Genomic DNA, 24,398 nt, shown 5'->3' with positions numbered 1-24,398 from the left:
CTGACTAATGCGTGATTAAAACGAAGAAAATTCCAGTTGGATGGCGTGGAAGCACGATGAACCTAATATACAAAGGCAAAGGTGATAAGGACAGGACGAGCTCGTACAGGCCAGTTATTGTAACGTCGGTGATATATAGAATGTTATAGAATGTATATAGATATACATTCTTGTAAATCTCCATGGTCCTTTTTGTTTCCATTCTTTGAATTTTATGCAAAGAATGGAAACAAAAAGGACCATGGAGATTTACAAGAATGAGAAGAAAGAAATTAGAAGGAAAATCTGTACGATAGCCTTGCTATTTGAGGTTCGAGCTGGTTGCCTAAGGACAAAAACATACCGGAGCAAATATTCGCAACAGGATGAGACATGTGTATGCTGGAGACCACTCAACATCCGGAGACCACTCAGCACATCCTAATGGAATGCGAAGGGATTCACCCAGTGAGACCAGGAGATAACGTACACCTTCCAGAAGCGCCTGGATTTAAAGTGGACGGGAGCATCAACGGGTCGACCCAACAGTCGAGATAAGCAAGAGACGTTTAGAGTACTGGCGGAAAGAAAGCAAGGAAGAGATTAATACGACCGGATCCGTTACAGGCGTAGGTAGCGGTACAAGGCAGATATAGATAAGTTTTGAGGAAGAGAAAAAAAAAGATTAAGGAGATTTATACAAAAATGCTAGAATGAAACGCATGTATAGCATACCGGAGTAACTCAAGCAGGCTATAGTGACCATTTTTCACCGTCCCGTTTCAAAGGGGATGTCAATATCATCATAATCATCATCATCATCATCATCATCATCATCATGCTTCGTCGCTTTTTGGAGCTCAACGCACTTCGCATCTATGGAGGCTTTCTAAATCCTTCACGCGCAGGCCGCGCGTTAGTCGTCGATAGCAGGACAGCACGGCAACGTCAACAGCAACGGCGCAAATGCGCCTCGAGCGTCCTTATAATTGCGCTATCCGCAATAAAAGAGAGAGAACAGCGCCGCATGAAATAAGCGTCGTGGGGAGCTTATATTCAAGCAGCTCCCACAGCATTCAGTGGGAGCTGCTTCTCTGGAATCCGGTGCGTACATGTCCGGCTCGTCGCATTTACATACGGAGCGAGGGAAACGTGCCTCAAGGTTGAGCACCAATTCCAGATAGCTTTTTCCTCGGCTCGTTGTACAACCTGGCCACGTCGTCAGTACTCATTACTGGGAAAATTGATTATGCATGCTACAGGTGATCGTCAGTAGTCATCACGTGCTATCTTTTTGAAAGCGAAGCTTTTTTTTTTTTTTTTACGAACCTTCTCGCACTTTGCTGACCGTGGGGGTCAGCAAAGTGGATCATAGCCAACGTGTCTTCGCTTGAATTGAGCGGTACGCAGATTTAACAGCGGCTGTATCCGCCAAGGCCCTTGCTGGGGTGCTAATCTCCGCACATTTCCCGTTTCTCTCTGTCTTTCTTTCCTTCTTTATTTCTTTTTTATTAATATGAAATGAAACGAGATGTTGGCACCATTATTGGCACCGACGATACTCCTTTTCGAAGTGCAAGCAGAACAATAGCACAAGTGATATTCACTGGCTACAGTCAAATGGTACTAACGTTTGCATTAACGTTGAATAAATCTGTCGCATTCGGAGTTCGAAAGTAGAAAGGCCTACAGAGTGGCGTCGGTGACCTTTTACTTCGAACCTGTCAAGCCCCGTCAGTCCCCGACAGGGTCTGCTATTGTCATCAACGCAAATGGGGTGCTATAAAATAGGGGCCGATTCCGAGCAGTGCTTGCATAGGTTCGCCGGCGTTCGCTCGAGTTTTATAAAACGGTTGCGCTGTCGGATTCGCTAAAGTTTAGCCAACGGTTCTGTTCGTATGCATACAAGTCCTTGCTAATTTGGTTCTTTGCATCGTAAACTGTCCGTAGTCGGTGTACCAAGTACGGAAATAAGTCTGTCGCCTGAGACTTTTTTTGACACCCCTGTTTCTGCTTTACAATTGTGATTCTGATTCGGAATAGTTTTGCGGCCTCTGTTGCTGTACGTGCGCCGTACGCATTCAAGACCATGAAAAAGGATGTGGACTGTTCAAGATCATGCATGAACGAGGACCTTGGTACGTGTCATAGTACGAGTATATATAAATGTAGTGTTTTGCTGAGAACGGGCAAATTTCCGCTCGTGTCCTCGTTGTTTCTCACTGCAGCATCAGCCACTTCCTGTATATGCACTTGATAATTGTCAGTTACCCTTCTTCACTATATACATCAGAAATTGGGTTAGTTACATCATCAGTAAAAAAAAAAAATACTTAAAGCATTTCAGCGCGAGTAGACAAATACCAAAGGAAGAGGTAGACACCATGGTGCGCTAAATTTAACTGTTTAATTGTTCTCTGGAAATTCACACGCTTATATAGCATGTGTTCATTCGGCACCACTTCTGCTAGAAACGTCACACTGTGCTCCTTGGAGAAATGCGATGCAGAGTTGTGTGCGGGCTAGTTGGTTCTTGATCATGAAAGCCAAGTTGAGCTGTACAGTTAATACGAAACACACACCAAGTGTGTACGAAACACAAACCAAGTGTGTTTCGTACACGAGGACATGCAAGATGACGCGCATCATCTTGTGTGTCTTGGTGCTTTTTACTCGATCCGTGTGTATTTCGTATCAACTATACGTGCAACGCAACTTGGCTTCTATGGAGTTAAACCAATTCAACTCTCCCGATTTTCTCTCCTGGAGAAAGCTAAAGCGTAAGCATAAAGCTAAGGCACAAGAGTCGAAGAACAACGTTTTCAAACTATATATATATATATATATATATATATATATATATATATATATATATATATATATATATATATATATATAATTTTTTTGACGGCCATGTGTCTCATACGCGTGATGTATACGTTCCACCTGACAAACGATGTCCGTTTCTGACCTCTTCGTTTAGGCCTGACGTGGTACCACCATCATGGCTTCGACCTCGAGCAGCGCCAGGCGCATGCTGAGGCTGGCCAGCCACCTGGCCCGGCCTATGGTCGCCGGTAGCAGTGTGAAGCCTGCGGCGGTGGTCTCGGCGCACTGCTGCTGGCCAGTGTCGGCGCCCGGAGCCATTGTTGCTCTGCGAGGTTTCAGCAGCGGGCCGCTGTGTTGCCAGATGCAGACCACTGAGCTATACCGCGAAGAGGCCATTCCGCTGCAGAAGGCCGAGCAGAAGACCACCGTGGTCCACGAGGGACCCTACAAAGAACGGCACGTCACGGTGGGTGCCGTATCTATACCGCGCGTCTCGTGGTGTAACTATGCACTCTGCCTATCAGACCGTGAAAGACAATGGACATGGGAACACAAAAAGGACTCCAGGGTCGCTGAACTTATTTGCTTAGAACGACAGGAACCTGAGCAAGTTGATTGGATCAGGAATCAAATCATACCAGTGTGGAGAGCGTTGTAGCATGCACGCAGCAGCACAAACAATGGGATACGTGACATGGATGAAACGCAGCTGCGAGTTCAGTGCCCATGGCGTCCGTTTTACGTTCTTGTACCTATTGTCTTTCAGCGATGACGCTATAATTCAGCAGAAGTAAGTGGGAAGCGACATGCTTATGTATATGTGCTAGGCTGTTCTGTTATACCCATTATTGTACACTGTTGTGTGGTGAAAGTGCTCCGTGGCACTCTACGCGGTCGGCAGTGTGGAGCTCTAGATTTAGTCGCAAGCAAACACGCAATGAAGCTAGAGAAAGCGAAGAGAAAATTGTTATTTTATAGTTTAAATGTAGAAATAATATTTCAATTCAAGATAACGGTTAAAATTTCTTATGGTTCTTTTTTGCTTCGTTGTCTGTTTGCTTGATATGCTTGTAACTAACGAACAACCAAGTCCCGCGGTTCTGTTAACCTCTACGCCTCATTTTTGCAGGTGTGACGTGTGCGCGCTTAGTGTGATGCTCTTCTGTCAATTTATATGTAGCACGACGTTCTCTCGCGCGTGGCCTCAGCTATTCTAGTGCTTCCACAAATGCTTTTATTGCTTTCTAGTCCGAACTCAATGTTCTGTTTTAACGCGATAGCGTGAAGGGCCCCGTGTCGCAGAAAATCCGGCGTCGGCGTAAGTATCGGCGTCTGGCGGAAATAATCATGCCGAACCACATCATCCCGAACCACCCCGACCGGCCGGGCCCTTCGCGTGGCGCAAGGCGTTAGTGAACCAAAAATGGAATTTCTCGAAGTAAAATCCGTCAGAAAAATCGTAAAGTACCACTTAACCACAACATACAGACGTGATAGCGTCGGATTGTAATTTGAATACATGAGAAAAAAAAAAAGCCTGATAAGCAGCCAGGGATCTTTGAATGCTATCGCGTTCCACTCTTAAAGGCGAAGCTTAAGCGTCCTCCAATTCTGATGTTGTTTCGCTGTTCTAGGCAACATTGAGGGGAATGTTGAAAACCGAGCCTTTCTAAATTTTGATCGGGCGCCCCATGTCGCAGAAAATACGGTCGGTGTCGGCGTCAACGGCGTTTAATAACGCTATCGCGTTCCGCTCTTAAAGGCGAAGCTTAAGCGTACTCAAAGTTTGTTCTTACAGCGAAGCTGTTATAGGCTAGGCTAGGTTATAGGCTAGGATTGCGTCCGCAGAAAACCATAAGTGTAGTTTACAACAATTTTGGACACTGTCCACTGTGCAGAGCAAGGCATTCTAACGACCCTCGCACTGTAACAACTTTAATGGTTCGTTTGACTTAAATCATTTATGAGGCGTACCGAAATGCGAAATTTCATTTAAGCCAACCGATGGAAGCAAACCCTGTCTGGAGTCCTTTTAATTGATTCTTATTGAAACCTTAGAGCTAAGAGGGTAATTGTGCAGAACGCTCTGAGTGGCATCGTGCAATTTGACCTCGGAGCAATGCTGGCAGTAGCAGTCCTGTTCAGGCGCGGATCCAGGGGGGGTGTCCGGATGTCCTGACCCCCCCCCCCCCCCCCCTCAGATTTCTGTATCACCCCCTCGCTGACAGGGGGATGACCCTGTCGCAAAAAAAAAAAAATATGGCCACCAGCATTCTTCAAAAGTATTTTTCGCGAGTACCAGTGGTATCAGCCATGTAGAAGTAAAGCTAGCTCGCTCACAAGCTTAGTTGTATTCCGTAGGAGTGTGGTGTCGCGAAGTTGCCGTAGTTATTTTTTCTCATGAACACCTTGGACCTGGCGCCTGCCGTGCCTTACTCGTCCCGTCGGTGGCGTCGAATGAACGAGGGGACGTCCCTTTTGCCAAACACTCCGAGGTCCGCTCGAGCGCCTTCGCGCCTGATTAACTTAGTTTCCCCTTGGGGTGTCAACGGTTGCCTCATTGGCTGTCATCGGTTCCGTGACCAACCTGCTTAATGAAAGAGATCTCTTGCTGAAGTGTTCATATATAAATAATAACAACTAACAGCTAAACTAAGAACTACGCATAGGCAACTTTTTTTAACTGTAGCACTCATTGTGATCGCAGTTACACGTTGACAATATACAATACGAGCACAATACCGTTCGTACGCTACAAGTTTTTCATTGTAACTTCGCAGTTTTATTGTCGTACATTAAGCATAGGAGGCTCAAGCCCACCGGATCCGTTTATCTGAGTGGGCGTTCTCGCGGAGCGGGGCGAAGCCTCGAGCCGCGGCTGCGAAGTGGGGGAGCGTGACGTCAGCGGCCAACGCCAGCGCGCGGGCCTAGGATGGCGTCGCGTGGTTAGAGAAACGGGAGCAGATGCGCGCCTTGTGTAAAAGGATGACGTCGCGTGGGAAACAAAACATGAAGACGCTGGCTCGCGCTCTCGCCTACTACGCCACATCGTTATTCTTGTAGGTGGCGTCGTGAGTCTTCATACGCGGTGATTCGCATATCGTAAACAACCAGCGTAGTGGTTGCTGCTTTGGAGCGGACCGTTACGCCCGTATTCAAGAACGTTCCTCTAGTCAACACACCACCACGACTCTAGAGAGAAGATGACACCGCCATCCCTCCACAGAAGTGGCCACTGAGCTTCATGATCATTCACGGGAATTCATGAGAATTGTCGCATCTTTATTCTCGATTATTCTGCGCAGTACGACAATTGAAATTTGGAGTCTGATATCTCGGAGCACGGACACGCTAGGATAATTCTTCCGACTGATACTGTGTAGAAACTCGATTGTCTATAAGTTTTCAATACAAACATACCCACTTACTGCAGTCAACAAAAAATAATTGTTCAATGTTAGTTAATTGGGCTGCTTACAGCGATAATTATCATCTCACTTTGTGCCCCCTTAGCCACATAACTTATTTGCACAGGTGGTCTTCGCATGCCTCCCAGTGCCTAACTTTAAGAAAACCATAAAGCTTAGTTTTTAACACCCTGTATTATCAGGCGCAGCCGCCAAGCACATGGCTGTATTGGGTAACGTCCTTTTCCTATAAGCTCTGAGAAACCGATACCTGGCTTCGCTACAGGTCTTCTTCCTCTTTCTGGGGTTTTACGTGCCAAAACCAGTTCTGATTATGAGGCACGCCGTAGTGGAAGGCTCCGGATTAATTTTGACTACCCGGGGTTCTTTAACCTGCACTACAACGCAAGAACACGGGCGTTTTTGCATTTCGCCTCCATCGAAATGCGGCCGCCGCGGCCGGTATTTGATCCCGCGATCTCGTGCTCAACGCCTGAGCTGACTGAGCCACCACGGAGGGCTACAGGTGTTGCTTTAGCCGTATAAAACGCGGGTTTATCGTGAGGAAAAACGGTAAATTTCGGTAAATAAGAAAGGCTACTATCATCATCATCATCATTGACAGAAGCTGAACCCCCCCCCCCCCCCCCCCCCCTCAGAAAAAACCTGGATCCGCCCCTGGTCCTGTTACCAAGAGGGCTTTTACAGCGAAGCTGTTATAGGCTAGGCTCCAGGAGATTGCGTCCGTAGAAAACCGGAAGTGTAGTGTACAACAATTTCAGACACGCTGCGTCACCTCGTGCAGTCGTATGAAAACGCCGGGTTGGCGGCGTTTTCAAACTTAGGATTGTAAAAAAAAAACGTGCATTATACCGGGGTTTCCGCCGGATCTTATGTTTGCTTCTTCCTTACGGGACGTATATCACCCTGGCGACCACGTGAGCGTGTTAGCGCCTGTCTGCACGCAACGATTGGCGTAGCCGTCTTTAATAAAACGTTTTGACGGTACGGTGATCGCGACTGTGTACGTTCCCCCTACAACGCCTACGAAAAACATCGAAGCGTTCGTGATAGACATGTTCGGTTGGGTGATGCCCAATGACGATACGCCCATTCTCATCGTGGGGGGCAATATTCACTACACCAGACCCACCATAGTCACAGCTTCGCTGGCTCCCATCTTCACAGTAGTGGAAGGGCTTTGAATTTTTCTCATTCCACACTTTTACCTCGCACGCAGAACTTATTCCCTTCCACATCCGCGGCTCAACATAGCTCAGGCCCTCACACTTCGGCTTTTGCAAACAAGTATACATATCCTAACCCGTGACCGCACGATCTATCCAGATACTTACACCGACAATTCTTGTCCCTCATGCGGAGAAATAGACATGTTAGATCACATGCTCTGGCGGTGTGCCCGGTCACACTCTACAGTCGATAACAACTCGGCCAGGTGGGATGCGGACCTCCACAGCCCTGATCTGGCCGATCAACTCTGGGACTGTCCAGCAGGCCCACAATGCGGCCGAGAGGCTTGGCCTTCCGGTACCTACATGGGAGCGGCCCGCTGCGTGTTGGAGACACGCTCTGCAGGACCTCAATAAGTTCTCCATAACGCACCATACTCGACTGTACGTGGGCCAATACCCCATAGTGGGTATGCGCCACTAGTATACGGAAACCAAAACGGTGTCCTATGCAACAACCTGCAGTAATGTCCCAGTAAATGAGTTCGGCGCCAGAGAAATCGCTGAAGTCTGCCGATTTTCTTAATTATTTATAATCTAAATATTTTTCATTTTGAAGGGAACGAGGATCACAGCGTCAACATTGTAATGTGGTTTTGAGGCTGCTTTATTTATTTTGTTTTCAGTAAGACAAAATGGCATACCAGTAAAACTATATACTACCAAGTCATCGGCATTGCTGCAGCACGCGCAAGGAATGACCTCGATCCACTTTTCTACGTTTTCAGGCCACCACGACCCCGCTTGCAGGTCGAAGAAAAAAAAAAAAAAAAAGGCGCTGCTAATGGTTGGCGCGTGTGCTCATAAGCGTTGCTGCTCGTTCTGCGCCGGCCATCTTTCTTCCACGCTACTAAAGGGAACCGTCTCAGAAATTCCGTTCAGCATTGCAGAAGCCGAAGGAGAGCACGTTCGCGCTCTCCTTTGTTAAAAAGCCAAGGTGAAGCGCACGCGAAGAGGCAAGAGTCACTTATATCGTTTGTTGCTGACTCTTGTAGTACGAATCTCTGACGCCGAAACATGGGGGATAACGAATAAGCTAGAGAAGCTAAGGACCGCGTGACGAGTGACGGAACATAAAATGATAGACGTAACGTTGTATGATACCAGAAGACGGCAGTATGACTTAAAGAGCTAACAAGGGTAGCTGTTCTGTACTCCGTCTCCTAGGCAATTAGGAAGTGTAAGCTGGCTGCATGGTTCCAGTGAAGGGAGGAGGGCTTTCCCATTATGCGGTACTAATCCTCCCGTGACGCTTCCTTTCCGACTGCACCATGCGGAGTTCGATCAGAGGCGGACAACGGAAGAGGTCTTCTTCTGGTTGCGTGTTTTGTAACGTCCCACTTCATTTTATTGTGAGAGCAATTATATGGACACTACCAGACTCATTTCCACCGTCACCGTAGCCCTGATGTTCAGTATAAAGTCCAAGTGCAATAACAGCTTGGCCGCACGCCGTGTGCTCTGGGTGCGAGTGAAAGTGTGTGAGGTGAGCCGAGGATGGTGGCTCGATCCTCGCGCGCGCAAGGGAGGAAGGCGGGGAGGAATCTTGAAAGCGATCTGCGTTCGTTGCAGAGTCTAGTTTCGCTGAGGGTTTCGTTTGCAATGTGTTTTCGCCGCTTAGTTCGCGTTGAAGCGAAAGGCAGCACGAAGGTAAATTCGCTCGCTGCTGCTGCTGCCGCTCTTCCTCATACCAGCGTCTTGACAGCGAGTGTATACGACCGCGGTCGTCGAGTGAGATGTGTTCGTGTTTGCCTGTGCGCGCGTGACGCCATGCTTGTTAGTTTAATTAGTAAGCGAATGTTCACAAGTTGTTGTTTGTACAGCCGATGAGACTTATTCTTACTTCGTATAGATGTCTAATAATTTGCTATAGCAATCGGGCGAAACTGCAACATTTTTATATTCTTATAATCATGCGACGCGCCGCCTAGTGGCCGATCTCAGCGATAGCGGTGTCACGGCGGCGGTCGCGTCATGCCCGCAGGAGCCAATGAAGCGCCAAAGGGAGAAAAAATGAAATGGAATGTTTTGAAAATACGGCCCCCAGTATCTTTCCTGGTTAGATGACGTGACTCATAGCCTCTGCTGCGCGGCTCGGAGCACGGAGTTGTTAAGATGGAGTATACAGCTGAGATTAAAGCCCGTTTCACATGGTGCGACTTTGTCTGCGAATTCGCAGCTGCGGGAAATAGGCCGCCGGACCCTTCGTGCGTGCGATTTTTCGATGTTCGGCGTGCTGAACTTCTCTGCGAAAACGCAGATGCGGTGGTAGCCACTGTAGCGGTGGAAACAGACGACCAATAGGAGGCGGCTCGCTCATACGTCATCGCCAGTCAGAATGCTTAACGAGTATGCGAAAAACGCAGCTGCCGTAGATCCATGTGAAACGGGAATGCGAATTTCGCATCTGCGGAAATCGTAGCACCGAAAAACGCACTGCAACATCGCACCACGTGAAACGGGGAAGTGGAGTTGTACGTGCATGCCATTTGTAATGCGCATAGCGCAGATAACCGTTGTTTTATTGCTCTAACAAAATCGGTGCCATCAGAAGGTATACGAACGGAGTCGATAACAGAAGAAAATTAGGCCGTGTGATGAGAGGAGAAAATTTGAAGACTAATATATAGATGGAGTCGGCTTGGGCGAGTTTTGGACTGAATTTTGTGCGAGTTTGTACGAATACATGTTCGCCCTAATGGCTGCAGGAGATAATACGACAGAGCAAGCGCTAACTTCAAACTGGTTTTAAGTGCAAGCTAAACTATAGTTTGAAGTTAGCATTTGCCCCGTCGTAATCTCTTCTGTCTACGTCTTCCTTGCGCATTAGGGCAAACATGCACAATACGGGGTTATTGGAGGTTGATTGGGAGAGACCTTCGTACGGCAATATATGATGATGATGGTGATGATGATGATGATTGGTTTAAAATAATGATTCACAATGAAAAAGGAACCACCTCCATAATACTAGTGCTTGCTAAATGCGTTTGTGTCGGAGGGGATGCTATGAAAATTGGAAGGGGCTCCTTTTGAAGTGTGCACACTTCAAAAGGTGCCCCCTTCAATTTGCATAGTGTCCACTCATGAGCGGACACTACGCAAATTGGACACTACGCCTCGCGCGCCTGCTGAACCATAGCATTTGGACTGGACTGCACGCAGGTACACGCGTGCGCCGAGCTCTTCCGCGAGTGGAAGCGCAGCCGGCCGGGCTACAAGTACGTCAACGAGGAAGGCGTGAGCGTTCCGCTCACCTACATCCACACGGGTCTGGACCGCCAGGCGGCGCCCGACGCGCCTGTCGTGTTCGCGCTGCACGGGGCGCCCGGCACGTATCGAGAGTTCGACTCCCTGACGCCCGTGCTCGACGCACAGGGCGCGTCGGTCATCGTGCCCACCTTGCCAGGTACGACGGCAGTGCCAGTCGAGACTTTAGAGACTGGTTCGCGAACGAGATGTCCCACAATGTGTTTCCATATATAGTGTTTCGCCCTGCCCGTTCCAGACCTGAATTTCAGCATGAAAACGCAGAGCTTCTGGCACTCGGTAGAAGAGCGGACGGACCTCCTCAAGAAGTTCCTCACGGCCATCAACGTTCGAGAGTAAGCACTGACTGACTGACACCTTTGATCGGAATAAGAAGTGCTATGCTGAAGCTGGATAATAAACATCAGCAGGTTTCCTTTCCCCAACCTCCACTTTTTGTGCACTTCGTTCGCCCCCCCTGTTACTGCAGATGGAATGCTTCCATGTAAGAACGCTCCAACCCTAATATCTAGAGAGCTTTAGCATGTTTTATGTCACTAAGAAACCTAAACTACACTTGCTGGAATTAGTTTTAGCGCGTCCGGTATTCCGGTGTACGCAATGCGTAAAACTGGGTTACCGATAAAGTCATTTCTTTAGTTACCAGACGCTGGTAGCGACATCTTGTTACGCTTAGTATAACCACAATGCCTTATAAACGCGTTTTCGTAGTTCATGAGCGTTCTTGTCGAAAAAACTTAGTGACGTTTCACTTCATGAACGCGGGTTACGCGCAAGTGTATGGGTGCTATTCCGTTTTTGTGCATTGACCAGCGTTGTCGCATGCCGCCTAGCACGTTCTTCGGGAGTCTTCTGGGCACGCCGGTCTTCAGCTCGTGCCCGGCGCTTGCCGACGACTTCGGGGTCGGTCGACTCGCGCTCGGCCTGCCGCCGCTTGCGTTGCTGCACCGTCCTCGCGCTGCCTCTCGATCGCCAGACGAACCCGGTACATCCATAGCGCACACAGAGCCCGTAGCAACTGCCAGAGGAGGTGAACCCAGCGCGCCTCCGCCTACCCTCCTCTTCCCCCGCTCCGCCGCGCGCTCCTCCTCACAAAAAGACTTGCTCCTCACCACTACTAAGTGGTTCGTTGGGAAAGGGAAAGGTTGGCGCTATCTTCTGCAGCCCTTGAGGGAGCACGGCTCAGCGCCAGTCCTCACCACCTACAGGCGCGCGCTCCTCGAGTCCTCCTCTGGCGCTCGCTTCCTTCTCCCGGCTCGACGGCCTCCGACTTAATCTCACCGATTTCACAGACGGGGCATGTACGCTTACACGTGAAAAAATATAAAGAGGCAACGTGTTAGCGATTACGCCACCGCCGAAAATTTACGCTAGCAGCGAAGTAAATACGCTTGATTACTGCAATAACAGATCTGCCTGGTTAAGCTATGCGCCACCAGGTGGCGCCACCGACTCGGCCGCTCACGTTTAAGCCTTCGGTTAGAGTGTACTAGAACTATTTAGTACACTCTATTTCGGTAGCCTAATTCGTAAACGTCATTGCAAATACCGGAAACGATAAAACAATCTATTAACTTCGCACGTATATATTGCCCTTTACGTTGTCTACGGAATACCGGAACACCGCCGGTGACGTGGATGACCGCATCAGCACTGGTATCGGCATCTTGTGACGCATTGTCCATCTTGTGTTGCATATGGGTGTTCTCGTCGTAGGAAAATATATAAATAAATGTCTACCGACGGTATTGTTGGTCATTGTAATGTTGCAATCCTCTAGTTAAACTCGGCGTCATTAGATGGTCTACGCAGTTGCTCATGTCTACGTTTAGGTTTACGCGGCGTTCAGTAAATAATAGCGCTTATACTGACAGGATAGAATTCTCTATTTTGCAGTTATCCTGCACCCCTAAGAGAAACGGGTTACAGGCAGGCTTTTCTAGAAATAGTGTGCGCGAACGCCTCCACCCTTCCCTCTTGCAGGAAATAAACACCTTAGCGTGCGCAAAAGCGCAGTCGCAGAACCAAGGCTGTTGAAGCCCTTTTGGAGCCCTTTTGCACGCAGGACCGATAGCGTCCGAGAACAGCCTTGGTCCGCTGTGTCTAGAATTCCCTGCTGCAGTGAATATGTCAATTTGGGAATTCTTTTACGCTCTAATATATATATATATATATATATATATATATGTGTGTGTGTGTGTGTGTGTGTGTGTGTGTGTGTGTGTGTGTGTGTGTGTGTGTGTGTGTGTGTGTGTGTGTGTGTTCTCATCGTGCGCACCGCTGCGCATGTCTAAATTACAAGCTGGCCTCCGTTTCTTCGTTTTTCAGGATCGACATGATGGTCGCACACAGTAGTTCCATGTATCCAATGCTCTGGCTGGCATTACGAGACCCGGAAATCAAGATTAAATCCCTAGTGTTCATCGCCCCTTCTGGCTGCCGGAGAATCACGTAAGTCTCGTCTTTACGGGGTTTATGCACGTCCCTTGTCTCGGGGTCCCTTTCAGAAATCGGCAATGTAGAGACCCCTTCGCAACAGTGACTGAAAGGAAATTAACAACAACAAAATTCGGCTGCTCCCGTTTGACCTGTAGGCCGTGAAGTGAAGGCCGACGTACGCATAATAAGATGGGACCGATTTTTTTTTCGGTGTCACGTTAGTGATGGCTACCGGACGTCGATCAGGAATTGTGTGATTCGTACTAGCAGTCTACAACAGGCTACAGTTCTCTAATTATATTTTTAATTATTAGCGCTAGGGTACCGCCTCTGTGGCGCTCTGCTGCTGAACCCGAGGTCGCGTGTTCGATTCCCTGCCACGGCGGCCGCATTTCGATGGGGGCGGAATGCAAGAACGCTCGTGTGCTCAGATTTAGGTGCACGTTAAAGAACCCCAGGCCGCCAAAATTAATCCGGGGCCCCCAACTACCACGTCCCTCATAACCAACTGCGCCGTGATTTCATTACGTTAAAGGAGAACTGCAACGAAATTTCACTTTGGCTATATTTGTTATGAGTAATAAAACCCACTGAAACAGTCTTAGCGAATCCGCAGGGCTGATAATTGTATAGTTCTTTTGATAGCAGCCTTTAAACAGTACCTAAACCCTAAGCAGACGACGCGTGCACCTGGTGGTTGTCGCTATGACGTATAAGACCCAGCACACCGCCTCCACGTTTTTTTCAGCTAGAGTTACTGTATATGCTACCTTTGGTAGCAAATACAGTAACTCTATTTTTAGCGCGCCGCAGGCGCCGCCTTATCTCAGAGGTACTACCAAGAAGTGCGAGTGCAGCTTCTAGCAACCCTAGCTATCCTAGATGCGTGTTGAAGGTAATGCATGTATCACTTCCGGCGACTAGTAAAGGCTGCTTTTTTTTTTTTTCAATTTCGATCGGTCGCCCATCGCTGTGTAAGTTATGTCTATTCGCTAGTTAACAGACCGAAGGCCTTTCCATGAGACCTCCAGTCATGCCCGTCCTACATCAACCGAACCAACCTTGCTGCATGTTTCGTAATCTTAATTTGATACATCCGTCTTCGTGATGCCATTGTATGTGTTCTCGAGTTCATCTCTGAAACATGCGGTGTGCGTTGACGTACATATTGCTAGTGTTCATTTGTAACTATAGGCATGAATTCGGCACGGCGTATTCTCGATGAGCTGTTCGCTACAAGTCTCCTAGTGGGATGGTGTCTTTTTATAGAATCCTTATCGTGTGTAAGTATCATGGGGCAGAGCAGCGCAAATACTTCTGGAATTTGGGCGGCCACAACTCAATTGTTGGCGCGTTGGCGCGATAAGTGTTGGTTGCTGATAACACCTACTGTTTAGGTGACCTGCCCGCCTTATCATCAACACGACCGTGTTGTGTCTCACACACGTCCTCGCTTCGATCCAGTCTGAGCAAACAAAGCGGAGTGTACCGGCGCATAGTGACAGTAAAGTAGTGCGAAAAACGTCGCAAGCCTAGTTTTAGATATTGTATATTTAGAGGTGGCCTTCGTGACTTTTTAGTGGACTAAGTTCTGGACACTAAAAGTCAGCATTTTGGCGTTTTGAGCCAATCAGAAAGGCCAGAGTGGCTTTTGCGAGCCAATCAAAACTGACAGGATGGCGAACTGGACAAGGTCCAGACTTGCACCCTGGATATATGCGCCTCGATTTGTGACTACTTCTAAATACATACCGAAGAGGCTTATTAGTGAGTCAATCAGAGTGCATCATAGCTGCTTTTCCAGGCAAAGCACAGATATAATTTGAAAAAATAATAAGGAAGACGTCTAAGATCCATTAAAAGATAAAAATACAAACTTCCTAGCTAGCCATCGATCATCATCATAACTTGGCGACATTTCTCATAAAGATGAAGTGTTTTGGATTCCAACGCTTGCGACTTAAAAAGATAATAAGCTACCAACACTGAAACACAGTTAATTTCCCCTATACGACTTATTTGCTTTCATTGTCTGTTCATTGGTTTCAAAGTATATTGTTTTGGTACACGGCATCTAGGCAAGTATAAATGTCCACGCTTATATTCAAGGAATACAAAATACAAACATGAAATCAGTTCATACGGGCATGCTATTTCCCTGAACTGCAACTTTAACAAGAATAGAACTTTGATTATTAGCGCCGGGAAAGGGAATGGCTGAACTTCATTCGTACGGCCCTTACGGTTCGGTCTTTTACGTGGAGGCTGATGATGTAATGCGACTAAAGCCTTTGCAACGGGCAGGCATAGCCATAGATAGGGCGCCTCGATGCCAGCGCCGCTTTACGGGGTGGGGACAGCTTTTGAACCGCCCCGCGCAGCCGCTCTGGCTTTTCGGCGCCATGTTGGTTCTTTCGTGCCGGCTGTCGAGCTGAATGAACGCGCGCTCCATTTGCTTCTTTATGGCGTTGTGGTGCGAGAGCTCGTGTTTTGTGTAGTCCCTTGTGATGTTCGTGCTTGTTAACGAAACATGACGGGCTGCTTTGTCGCTCTGTGCACTGGATCGACCGCAAAAGAGCTGCGGGTATTTTGTTACCCCCGCGACGTTGAACGAAGGAAGGGCAGCGCAAGTAAAACGTGACAGCTGGGTACCGACGGACACAACGAAGATATGCGAGTGAGGATCATGATTTTGTTAAGGATAATGTCCCTTTGTAATCCTTTTCACTTTCACAAAGAAGTTGCTTGTATATGTTGGCGCGCCTTTTCTAGTGATTATAAGGCTGCAGTATGGTGTGATCGCCGTGTTTGACTTGTTGCAACGGCGTAGGTTTATTCTAGACGTTTGTGAATTGACCTTTTTTGTAGCTAGAAGTATTGGGGCACTTGTAAACTCGTTTCCTGGATACGCGATCGATGACAGTACCTACCTGGTCGATTTTTTCTCAGCAAAAATTAACCAAGCACAAAGCATTACTCAGTCGGAAGAGAGTGATGAGAGAAGCGACTTCATTCTCGACTTAGAGGAAGTTTCTTCTCTTGGGGAAGATGTGCTCTCCCACTTGGCAGGTTTTTTGTTAAAGCCGATTATCCGCACTGTGGAACACTGCTCTGTGTGCATGTGCATGCTAGCGGCTGTAGAACCCGGACAAGAATACCACCTTGCTCAACCAAATGAATATGTCCAAGGCGGCAAATTTTAATTTATGCAAGCAGACAAATTCTGGACTATGTTTTTAATGTGAGGGTGTTTTCAAGTTTTTTGCTGAAGCTCAAGATCTGAGCTGTCTGACAAACGCAATTGAAAGCACTGAAGGAAATTATTGGAAAGGATGTAACTTGGCAGAAAACCCATGTTATCAGCACAAAGATGTGATTGGGAAACCTCTTGAGCGATTTGTGCCCACACATCTCTGAATCTATCTGTGATGGCTTAACACTCCTGAAAAGGCAGCTGAGTGTTTCGCTAGCAAGACTGTAGCAGGTACGAGCGTGCAGAAGGGCAACCACGTTTTGATCAGATAACCTCGCTGAGAGCTTATAAAGTGGATTAATTAGTGCTTACTTTTGTAAATAAATTGTGTTTGGATGTCAAAACTGTTGTCAATGCCAGTGGCGCACCGACGGGAGGGGGGGGGGGGGTTCGGGGGTGTAACCCCCCCCCCCTTTTTTTTTGTTTAACCCCTTTTCTTTCCTTGCGCATTTGAGTACAGCAAATAAGATGTAAGACGCGCAATCGTCTGCACACTCGCAAAAAGCGCATTTTTCGACAATTTCCCGTGAAGAAATCGAAATTAGTGCTGTTTAGATGGTATTGGCAAACTGTCAACCCCCCCCCCCCCCCCCCCCCTGGCAGAGATCCTGGGTGCGCTACTGGTCAATGCATTTTTCTTCTTCAGCTGGCATCTGAACTTCTGCACCCCTATACTCACGCGACGTCTCCTAATTTTTCTCCCAGTTTCATAAATATGACGGGAAAACCCTAAAAAGCAAGATTACTATTAAAAGAGCTTCAAACATAACATTTCATCAAGTGTACAATTCCAGCAATATTTGTGGGTCGTTTACCAGTGAAATGAGTAAATAAAAAAGGGGGTAACCTCGCAAACAAATCATGCTACCTTCAGGTTGCGATACACGCGACAAGTGTCAGACAACCTCTTTTGAAACGAGCACTCTATGTAAGCAAACTGTTTATCAGATGGTAAAGCAGAAAATCTGCATTTAAATCGCGTTGGTATCGCCCTTAGCACGCCCGCCGCCTTTTCTTTCTGCCCAATGGTTAATCTGCAGCCGCCACACGCCCAGCGCCTCCGTATTAGAAAGAACCAAGATGGCGCCGAAAAGCGTGGGTGTCTCCACCCTGAAAGCGGCGCTGGGAATGTTTAACTGCGCCATCTGTGTGGCTTCGCGCCATCGAATATTACGATAAGTCTTGTCATATGTTACATGCATACCGCTTTACGCTTCTTTCCTTGTATTCCGTCAGATCCCTCGCACGCGGAAATATGTTAGGCGTCGTCATATATTCATCGGTTTCGCTTGACAGCGCTGCGAGCCTTGCCATGTTGCGTCTCGGGACGAAGGTCGCGAACGCGCGCGGCCGGCTTTGTGCATTAGCGCACTCTGGGTTTATCCCATAGGAATGCGGGCCAAGGACACCACACGCCGCGCGATTGTTTGAAGCCTGCAATTTAGGCCCGTCGTGTATTATTGGCCTGCCCATGTCTCGCATATCCTAGCTTTTCGCTAATGCAGCGGTGAACGAAGTGGAATATGTGGAAGAATGGAGCTTTGTTGAAGAGACACTAAAGACGGAATTTAAGCCGGGTTCGTGAATTAAACTTCTCGGATAACCGCAATTTTGATCTTACTGTTAGCGGAGTCGCTGTAAGCCAGAAAAGGCGCAAAAAAGGGAGCAACAGGCTTGAAAGTTCCCGCGCTAGCTGCACGTGACATCATGAGGTTTCGACATCTAGTTTATCAATAAACGATGATGTTGTTGCATTCTGAAGGAACCAGATACTCCACACAGTGAGTTTTAGGAACTTTGATTAGAACTAAAACGGTCTACACATTGAAAATTTATTAAAATCCATAACGTCATACATAACGGGCGGTAAATTTGAAAAGAGAAACTTCGCCCTTCATTTTTTTTTTCTGATAGTAACCAACCTTTCATAGCCGAACAAAATCAGATATGTTCTTCAAATGTACACATAACAGAGCAGATAAACTTATCTGCTGCATTTTGTATTTATTACGACCCAAAAATTGTTTTGCGTGTTTTTTTTTTCTTTCTTTCTTGCTTTTTTTCGTAAATACAATTTTGCCAGTAAACATTCAAACAGTAAACATTTTCCGATGGATAATTTCTTGCATCGTGCTTGCCGTTTTTTCTGTTTTTTTTTCCCGGGGAATATATCTGGTTCACTAATTTTATTGACGCTGAAACGTGTTGCGTAACTGCAGATAGATAGTGCATTTCAACAGTAGTTGTATCGATTACAAAGTTTACAGAATCCAAGCATTGCAAAGATTACAGAATAATAAAGTTTTCCAGAAGCAATCTATCAAAGGCACAGTGGCATGCGGAGATGTGTGACTATACAGGAAGTACAAGTTAGTGCGTTTCATTCAAGGAGGTTGAGTTAATTCGTTTGATATCCGAACACAAATGGAACGACACTTTATTTGTAACGAAATGTGGTCACCGAGCTTCGTTGTATAATAGAGAAAAAAAGAATGACTAGGTAAATACAAACGCTGGCCCCTTCTACATTTTCTCGTTTTCATTGCATTGGCAGGCAAAAGGGAGAAAAAGACCTATTAAAGATATTGCTTGGCCGGCAGGGTTGGTGGGCGTAACAATTTACTCTTGCCAGGCTATATACTTGCATTTGAGCACATGTACTGTAGCAGGTGCGGGCAGATCGGCGCCTTAGTTCTCTGTAAATTTGCTTTTGCTGCCCTTTTTTTTGTTAAAACGGAATTCCAGAAAACAAATTTCGTGTACCTTTTTTCGGTATTTTATTTATTTATTTTTTTCAGTCTGAATACAAAAACACTGAACCCTAGAAGCATAAAATTTCATTTCGATTGAGGTTGAATGTTTGTAAAGTTAACCTCTATTTCAAAGCTCCATCTGCGATAGGTAATGGGCAAGTGATGCACAGACGTGTGATAGTCAAACAAATGTAGAGCGGCGAACTCCTTTTGCCGCAGCAACTGCTTGGAGGGGAGCAGTAATGTTCACCGAGTGGCCACATGCAGAGTAAACATACACCATATCGGGAAGTGTGAGAGCCCTCGAAAAATGGAGTTGACATGGGATGAGTGGTTTACTCTTGCATAAAGGAGTTGCCAGCATATCCTTTCTCATTATGTGTATAATGTGCTGTACTGCACTTATATAAGACTCGTTCTGTAAACAGTTGCTGGTCTGGAGTGTTGTGTATACTGCAACTGTTGTCCTCATCAGTGTTTCCTTGTGAATCACTGTGCTCTGAAAAGCAATGCATACTTTGTAAGGAATATATTCTCTCTTATTAAGCTTTCAGCATACCCATATGTTTTTATTGGAAGGCATGCTTTGTTTATATGCTCTGTGCTTTGGCTCACATTATTGAATGTTGTCTTCTCTAGTCAAGTACTATTAGAATGGGGTGTCTAGCTGCTACCATATGCTGAGTGTGCCGGTACTGTAGTTGGAAGAGCTTTAATTTTGCCAACCTCTTGTGTGTCCGCACCTGCTGCAGGCAGCTGAGCCCATACTGGCTGATGAAGAGCTTTGACGAGTGGTTCCGGGTCCCCTGGCTGCAGCATTTCATGTGCGAGCTTGCAGTGTATATCGTGCGTGTACTGGGCAAGCCCAACAACAATCAGATGAAGGGCACCATCCTGTCCATGATCACCGTTAGGAATTCCAAATACGATGAGGTAGGTATATTTGATTTCGACTTCCAACATTGCATGAAAGCTAGCTATACTACGTGATTCAGGTTATTACCTGAATCATGAATCAGGAGTTTGCTCTGCCCTGAATCTGTAGGGCAAGTGCATCACACCACTTGTCTGGAAACAAGACGTCTTCAAAGCATGCATTAGTCCACCTGGTAACTCATTGCGAAACCCCAGACTATGCTGGATAGCCTGATACCTGCAAAATACTTCTCATAATTCATAGATTCCCACAGTGCATGAGTTATGCATAATTTCTTTTTTAGATTCACACTACACTCTGCGAATGGGTCTCGGAGCTATTTATTGCGGCTTGTTGCGCACTGATGACCAAGCTTACAGGCCAATGAAAAGCTATTCATTCTGTCACGTCACAAATGGGCCATTCAGTCATGATGCTATGTTATGATGATGGCATGGTTATTGCATGGTGATTTTCTCTTTCTAGCAGGCAGACATAAAAGTTATGTCCTAGCTAGCAATGGTAAATGAAATGACCAGAGTCACACTGACAAGATCCATCGTGCAGTGCAGACCTACCTTGCAACACACATACCACGAGTGCTTTTTGTGTCAAATAGGTGCAGACAGCTTGTGGAGTTATTTGCTTGCACGGGAGGCCTGAAGTGCTCTGTAATTGAGCATTCAGTATATTTAAGACTTAAAGTCATTATAGTGACTCCAGTGAACTGCTGAACTGTGCAGGCGGGGCCCATGGTATGCGAGTTGAAACGGCGCGGAGTGCCAATGCTGATGCTGTATGGTGAGCGGGACAAGCTCATTGATGCCGTGATCAGCGAGGAGATGGCTGCCATGATGGGCGTGGAACCAGCTCTCATGCATGTCTACAATGGCAGGGACGACACGTCCTCTGTCTTATTACAGTCTGGTAAGCACTGCTATAACAGTTCTTGTACGAGTCTTGGCAGTGACCACCAACCACAATATATTTTCAGTGGAAGGTGGAATGCTGCAAAGTGGGCATGTGAAACTTCTGTGATTTTTGCATATGTTATTTTTGCATCTGCTACTGCTCGCTATTCATGCTCGTATCTCAATGCATCAGTACTTGCCACTCAAAGCTAGAAGCTGAGTGGGTAGTGGGTATAGGTAAAGCTGGAGGGGAGTCTGCAAGTTTGATATTGGCATGGATGAAGAGCAACCCAGCAGTAAAGTTCTGTACAGAGAAAGAATGCTTTGTTGGCACAGAAAAATCAGCATCTTGAAATACGGTGTGGCGAAGCTATCACTGACTGATGTGCGCTGACAAAGAACATGGCTGTGTCAGGACACATACTAACCCATTTGTGAAAGAATGCACTTGTCACTTGGCTGAAGCGGGCACATTACCCCCGCCTTACCCACCGTGGTGACTGAGTGGCTATCGTGCTGCGCTGCTGAGCACGAGGTCGCAGGTTCGATTCCTAGCCATGGTAGCCATATTCTGATGGAGGCAAAATGCAAAAACGCTTGTGTACTGTGCTTTGCATACATGTTAAAAAAGCCCAGGTGGTCAAAATTAATGCGGGACCTTTCACTACGATGTTCCTCTCTCTCTCGAGACATTAAACCCTACAATTTAAACTGCTGATTTCGAGACCGCCATCAACGTATCCACAATGGTAGTCCATTTCCCTCTATTTGCAATTTCAACATTTGACAAAGAATCTGAGGCTGCATTTTGATTTGCTAACTTTTGAGGGCGCCTATTGTGTCACATGATAAAAACTTCCAGAGTGATCACTCATTTGAACAACAGCTGCTCTGACAATTTGCTTATAAAAGGTGTGCTTCTCATTTAATCGAATCTGCTTACATTGCTAGCCAATCACTGCGCACTGAAAGTGATCAATTGAAAATTCAGCCAATGGCAAGTATTTCTCGATAGGCAGCTGCGAGAGTGTGCACAAGACACTGGGCTTCCAACAGCAACCGCTAGAATAGCTTGTCATGCTTATGTTAAAGGCACACTAAACAGAAAAGCAAGTCCAGCTGTATTCGTAGACTGCCCTTCTACAACACAAGAAAGCCTCTCTTACCCCAAGAGAAGCCTTGATTAGCCAGGAAAAGACTCAAAACTTAAAAGATGGGTGACAACATTGCCCTGAAGTTTGTGACATCATAGATTCTGATGGCTGCCTAGGTAATTTTTCGTCGGTAAAAAAGATTGCCTACATTGTATATTGTAAAGGAGTCATGAAGTAATTTAGCAAGTTTCGTGAATTTTTATTGCACAGCAATAGCCCAAATTAAAAAAAGCAACTTTGAATTCCGTGGTGTTACACTGCAATTAAAGTGTCACACTGCAGTGTAATTAAAAAATGGAAATGTGACCTTCTTTTTCTCTACTAGTTATCGATCAAATGACTGTCGCATCAATTGTCGTCATCAATCTCTTTAATGTCCCGTTAATGGTGCATGCAAAACTGCAAATAAGTTCTGGAGGGTGAAAAGTAAAACATTATGACGACTGTCATGCGTGTTTTTAGTGCAGGCCTCCAATATCAGCTTACTATGCCGAGATTGGGTTGCCGTATAGGAAAAGCATGATGTCATTGCTTTCATACATGCCGAGCTACTTGGCACGTTATGTCTTGAGAAGTTATCTCAGAGTAAATGCTCAACCTTTGCTTGAAACTAAGAACATTTCATTTCATGGAACACTTTAGTAATTATATTGGACTGTAGTTTAAATACAGGGTGTCTGTGAGGATACTCAAAGGTTGCTTTATTGTGTGAGGATTGATTTCCCCCCTTCTCATGTTTGTTTTTATTTCCAGGCAAACTTGCGGGCAACTGTGAAGTCGTCTGCTTCAAGCAAGGAACGCACTATGCATTTAAGAAGTACCCAAACATTTTTAACAATGTTATACTTGAGTTCTGGAAGAGGAATGAAGACAGTCGCACTTGATTTAGTGTACAGAATTTTACGCTGTTTTTTTAGATAGCAGTCTGAGTGGTGCCTTCAGATTTGCCAGACATTTGCAAGTGTTTCTGTGAGTGCATCTATTCTTATGCAGTTGTGTTTAATGTCCATTTATTTGCACAAATGTGTAACTTAGTTCAGCCTGAGCAATCTGATTGCCGGGGCACCCCAACTATGCACTTGCTCCGTATTAACAGGCCACGTTTGTATTCTCCACTAGCACCAAGAAATGACACATTTTTGGTATGTGGTTGTCGCCACGATTTACGCAAGTTTCTGCAAGGCTGTGCCTATGGTAGTTCAAATGTCTTTCAGGCTTTTTGCTAACAATTGAAAACCCTCACGGAAGCACCAAAGTAAAAAAAATATCACAAATTAACTCCAATCTCAATTAATTCTGGGGACTGATGCTACAAGGCAACACAAGTGTTTATAGAACAGTTGAAATCTCTTAAGATGCAGTATTTGTTCTGCAATCATGTTTATTGGCAGAGCACAAAGACAATACAGCCATCCGCTCGTATGCAGATGGCTGTGACGATCATGGCTAACACTTGCACCATTTTTCCAAACATGCAATGATGTCAAGAGTGCGTGGCTAGAAATGCAGGGATCAATATTCAATGACGCTCTTACTAGGTCATTCATTTATCGAATGCCACCTGAAGTGATAAATATGCCCACGTTCACAGTGGATGTCATGTAAGATAAACACCAAAAGCTAGCAGCTATTGTAAACCAATGCTTATATACTATATTGTTATCTTATCGACCGACACAATTAAATGAACTTGTTTTACTTTGTTGTCATGCTTTCTTGACCTGCATAAAGGACATATTCTATTACAAATGCTGTGCTTCAACAATTCACACATATTTATGCCCACTTGACCTCAAGTTGAGTCACCAAATAAAGGAAGTTGGTGGCACTATAGACCAGAATCTGTTATTCCCGCGCATGCATGCAAATTGAGAGCATGAACACTTAATTTTGACCCCAGCTGTCGGCGCAGCCCGCGCTGAGCTGCCAATTTGATGATAGGGTAGCTGACGACAAAGCCATGTCGAGTGAACACTGGCGGCAAGCACGCAGTAAGAACAGGCTAATATTATAGCGGCTGGCTTTTCCTTCTTCCCACAAGTTCCCGCAGTCCTCGGCAAAAGATGGTTGCCCCCTAGAAGCGCTGCAAATTCTGGTCTATAGAGCTTCCTACAAAATTCGCTTGAGAGGAAAAAAGAGAGATGCTAACTTCAATGAGAGAACAGTGAAAAGATTGGTCTCAGTGATGCGACTATAACCTGGCACTCGACGCTGGGGAAGGAGTTTGTAGGAACGAC

At 46.3% G+C, this 24,398-nt stretch overlaps 1 protein-coding gene across 1 annotated transcript in view; it reads left to right on the top strand.

The window, feature by feature from the left end:
* LOC119449932 (uncharacterized) overlaps window positions 1-23,859 on the top strand; it is a 67,153-nt gene extending 43,294 nt beyond the window's left edge. Inside the window, exons 2-8 of the mRNA XM_037713226.2 lie at window positions 2,963-3,274; window positions 10,631-10,874; window positions 10,974-11,070; window positions 13,064-13,186; window positions 19,933-20,113; window positions 20,840-21,023; window positions 22,915-23,859. Coding sequence (XP_037569154.1) covers window positions 2,984-3,274; window positions 10,631-10,874; window positions 10,974-11,070; window positions 13,064-13,186; window positions 19,933-20,113; window positions 20,840-21,023; window positions 22,915-23,045 — 1,251 coding nt within the window. The 5' untranslated portion in view covers window positions 2,963-2,983 and the 3' untranslated portion in view covers window positions 23,046-23,859. The remainder of the gene's footprint in view (window positions 1-2,962; window positions 3,275-10,630; window positions 10,875-10,973; window positions 11,071-13,063; window positions 13,187-19,932; window positions 20,114-20,839; window positions 21,024-22,914) is intronic.
* Window positions 23,860-24,398: the final 539 nt, after the last annotated feature.

The sequence above is a fragment of the Dermacentor silvarum genome, chromosome 4 (genome assembly GCF_013339745.2).
Source record: "Dermacentor silvarum isolate Dsil-2018 chromosome 4, BIME_Dsil_1.4, whole genome shotgun sequence".
Lineage (NCBI taxonomy): Eukaryota > Metazoa > Arthropoda > Arachnida > Ixodida > Ixodidae > Dermacentor > Dermacentor silvarum.
The sequence above is the reverse complement of the archived record's forward strand: the minus strand, read 5'-3'. Positions and strand labels throughout refer to the sequence as shown.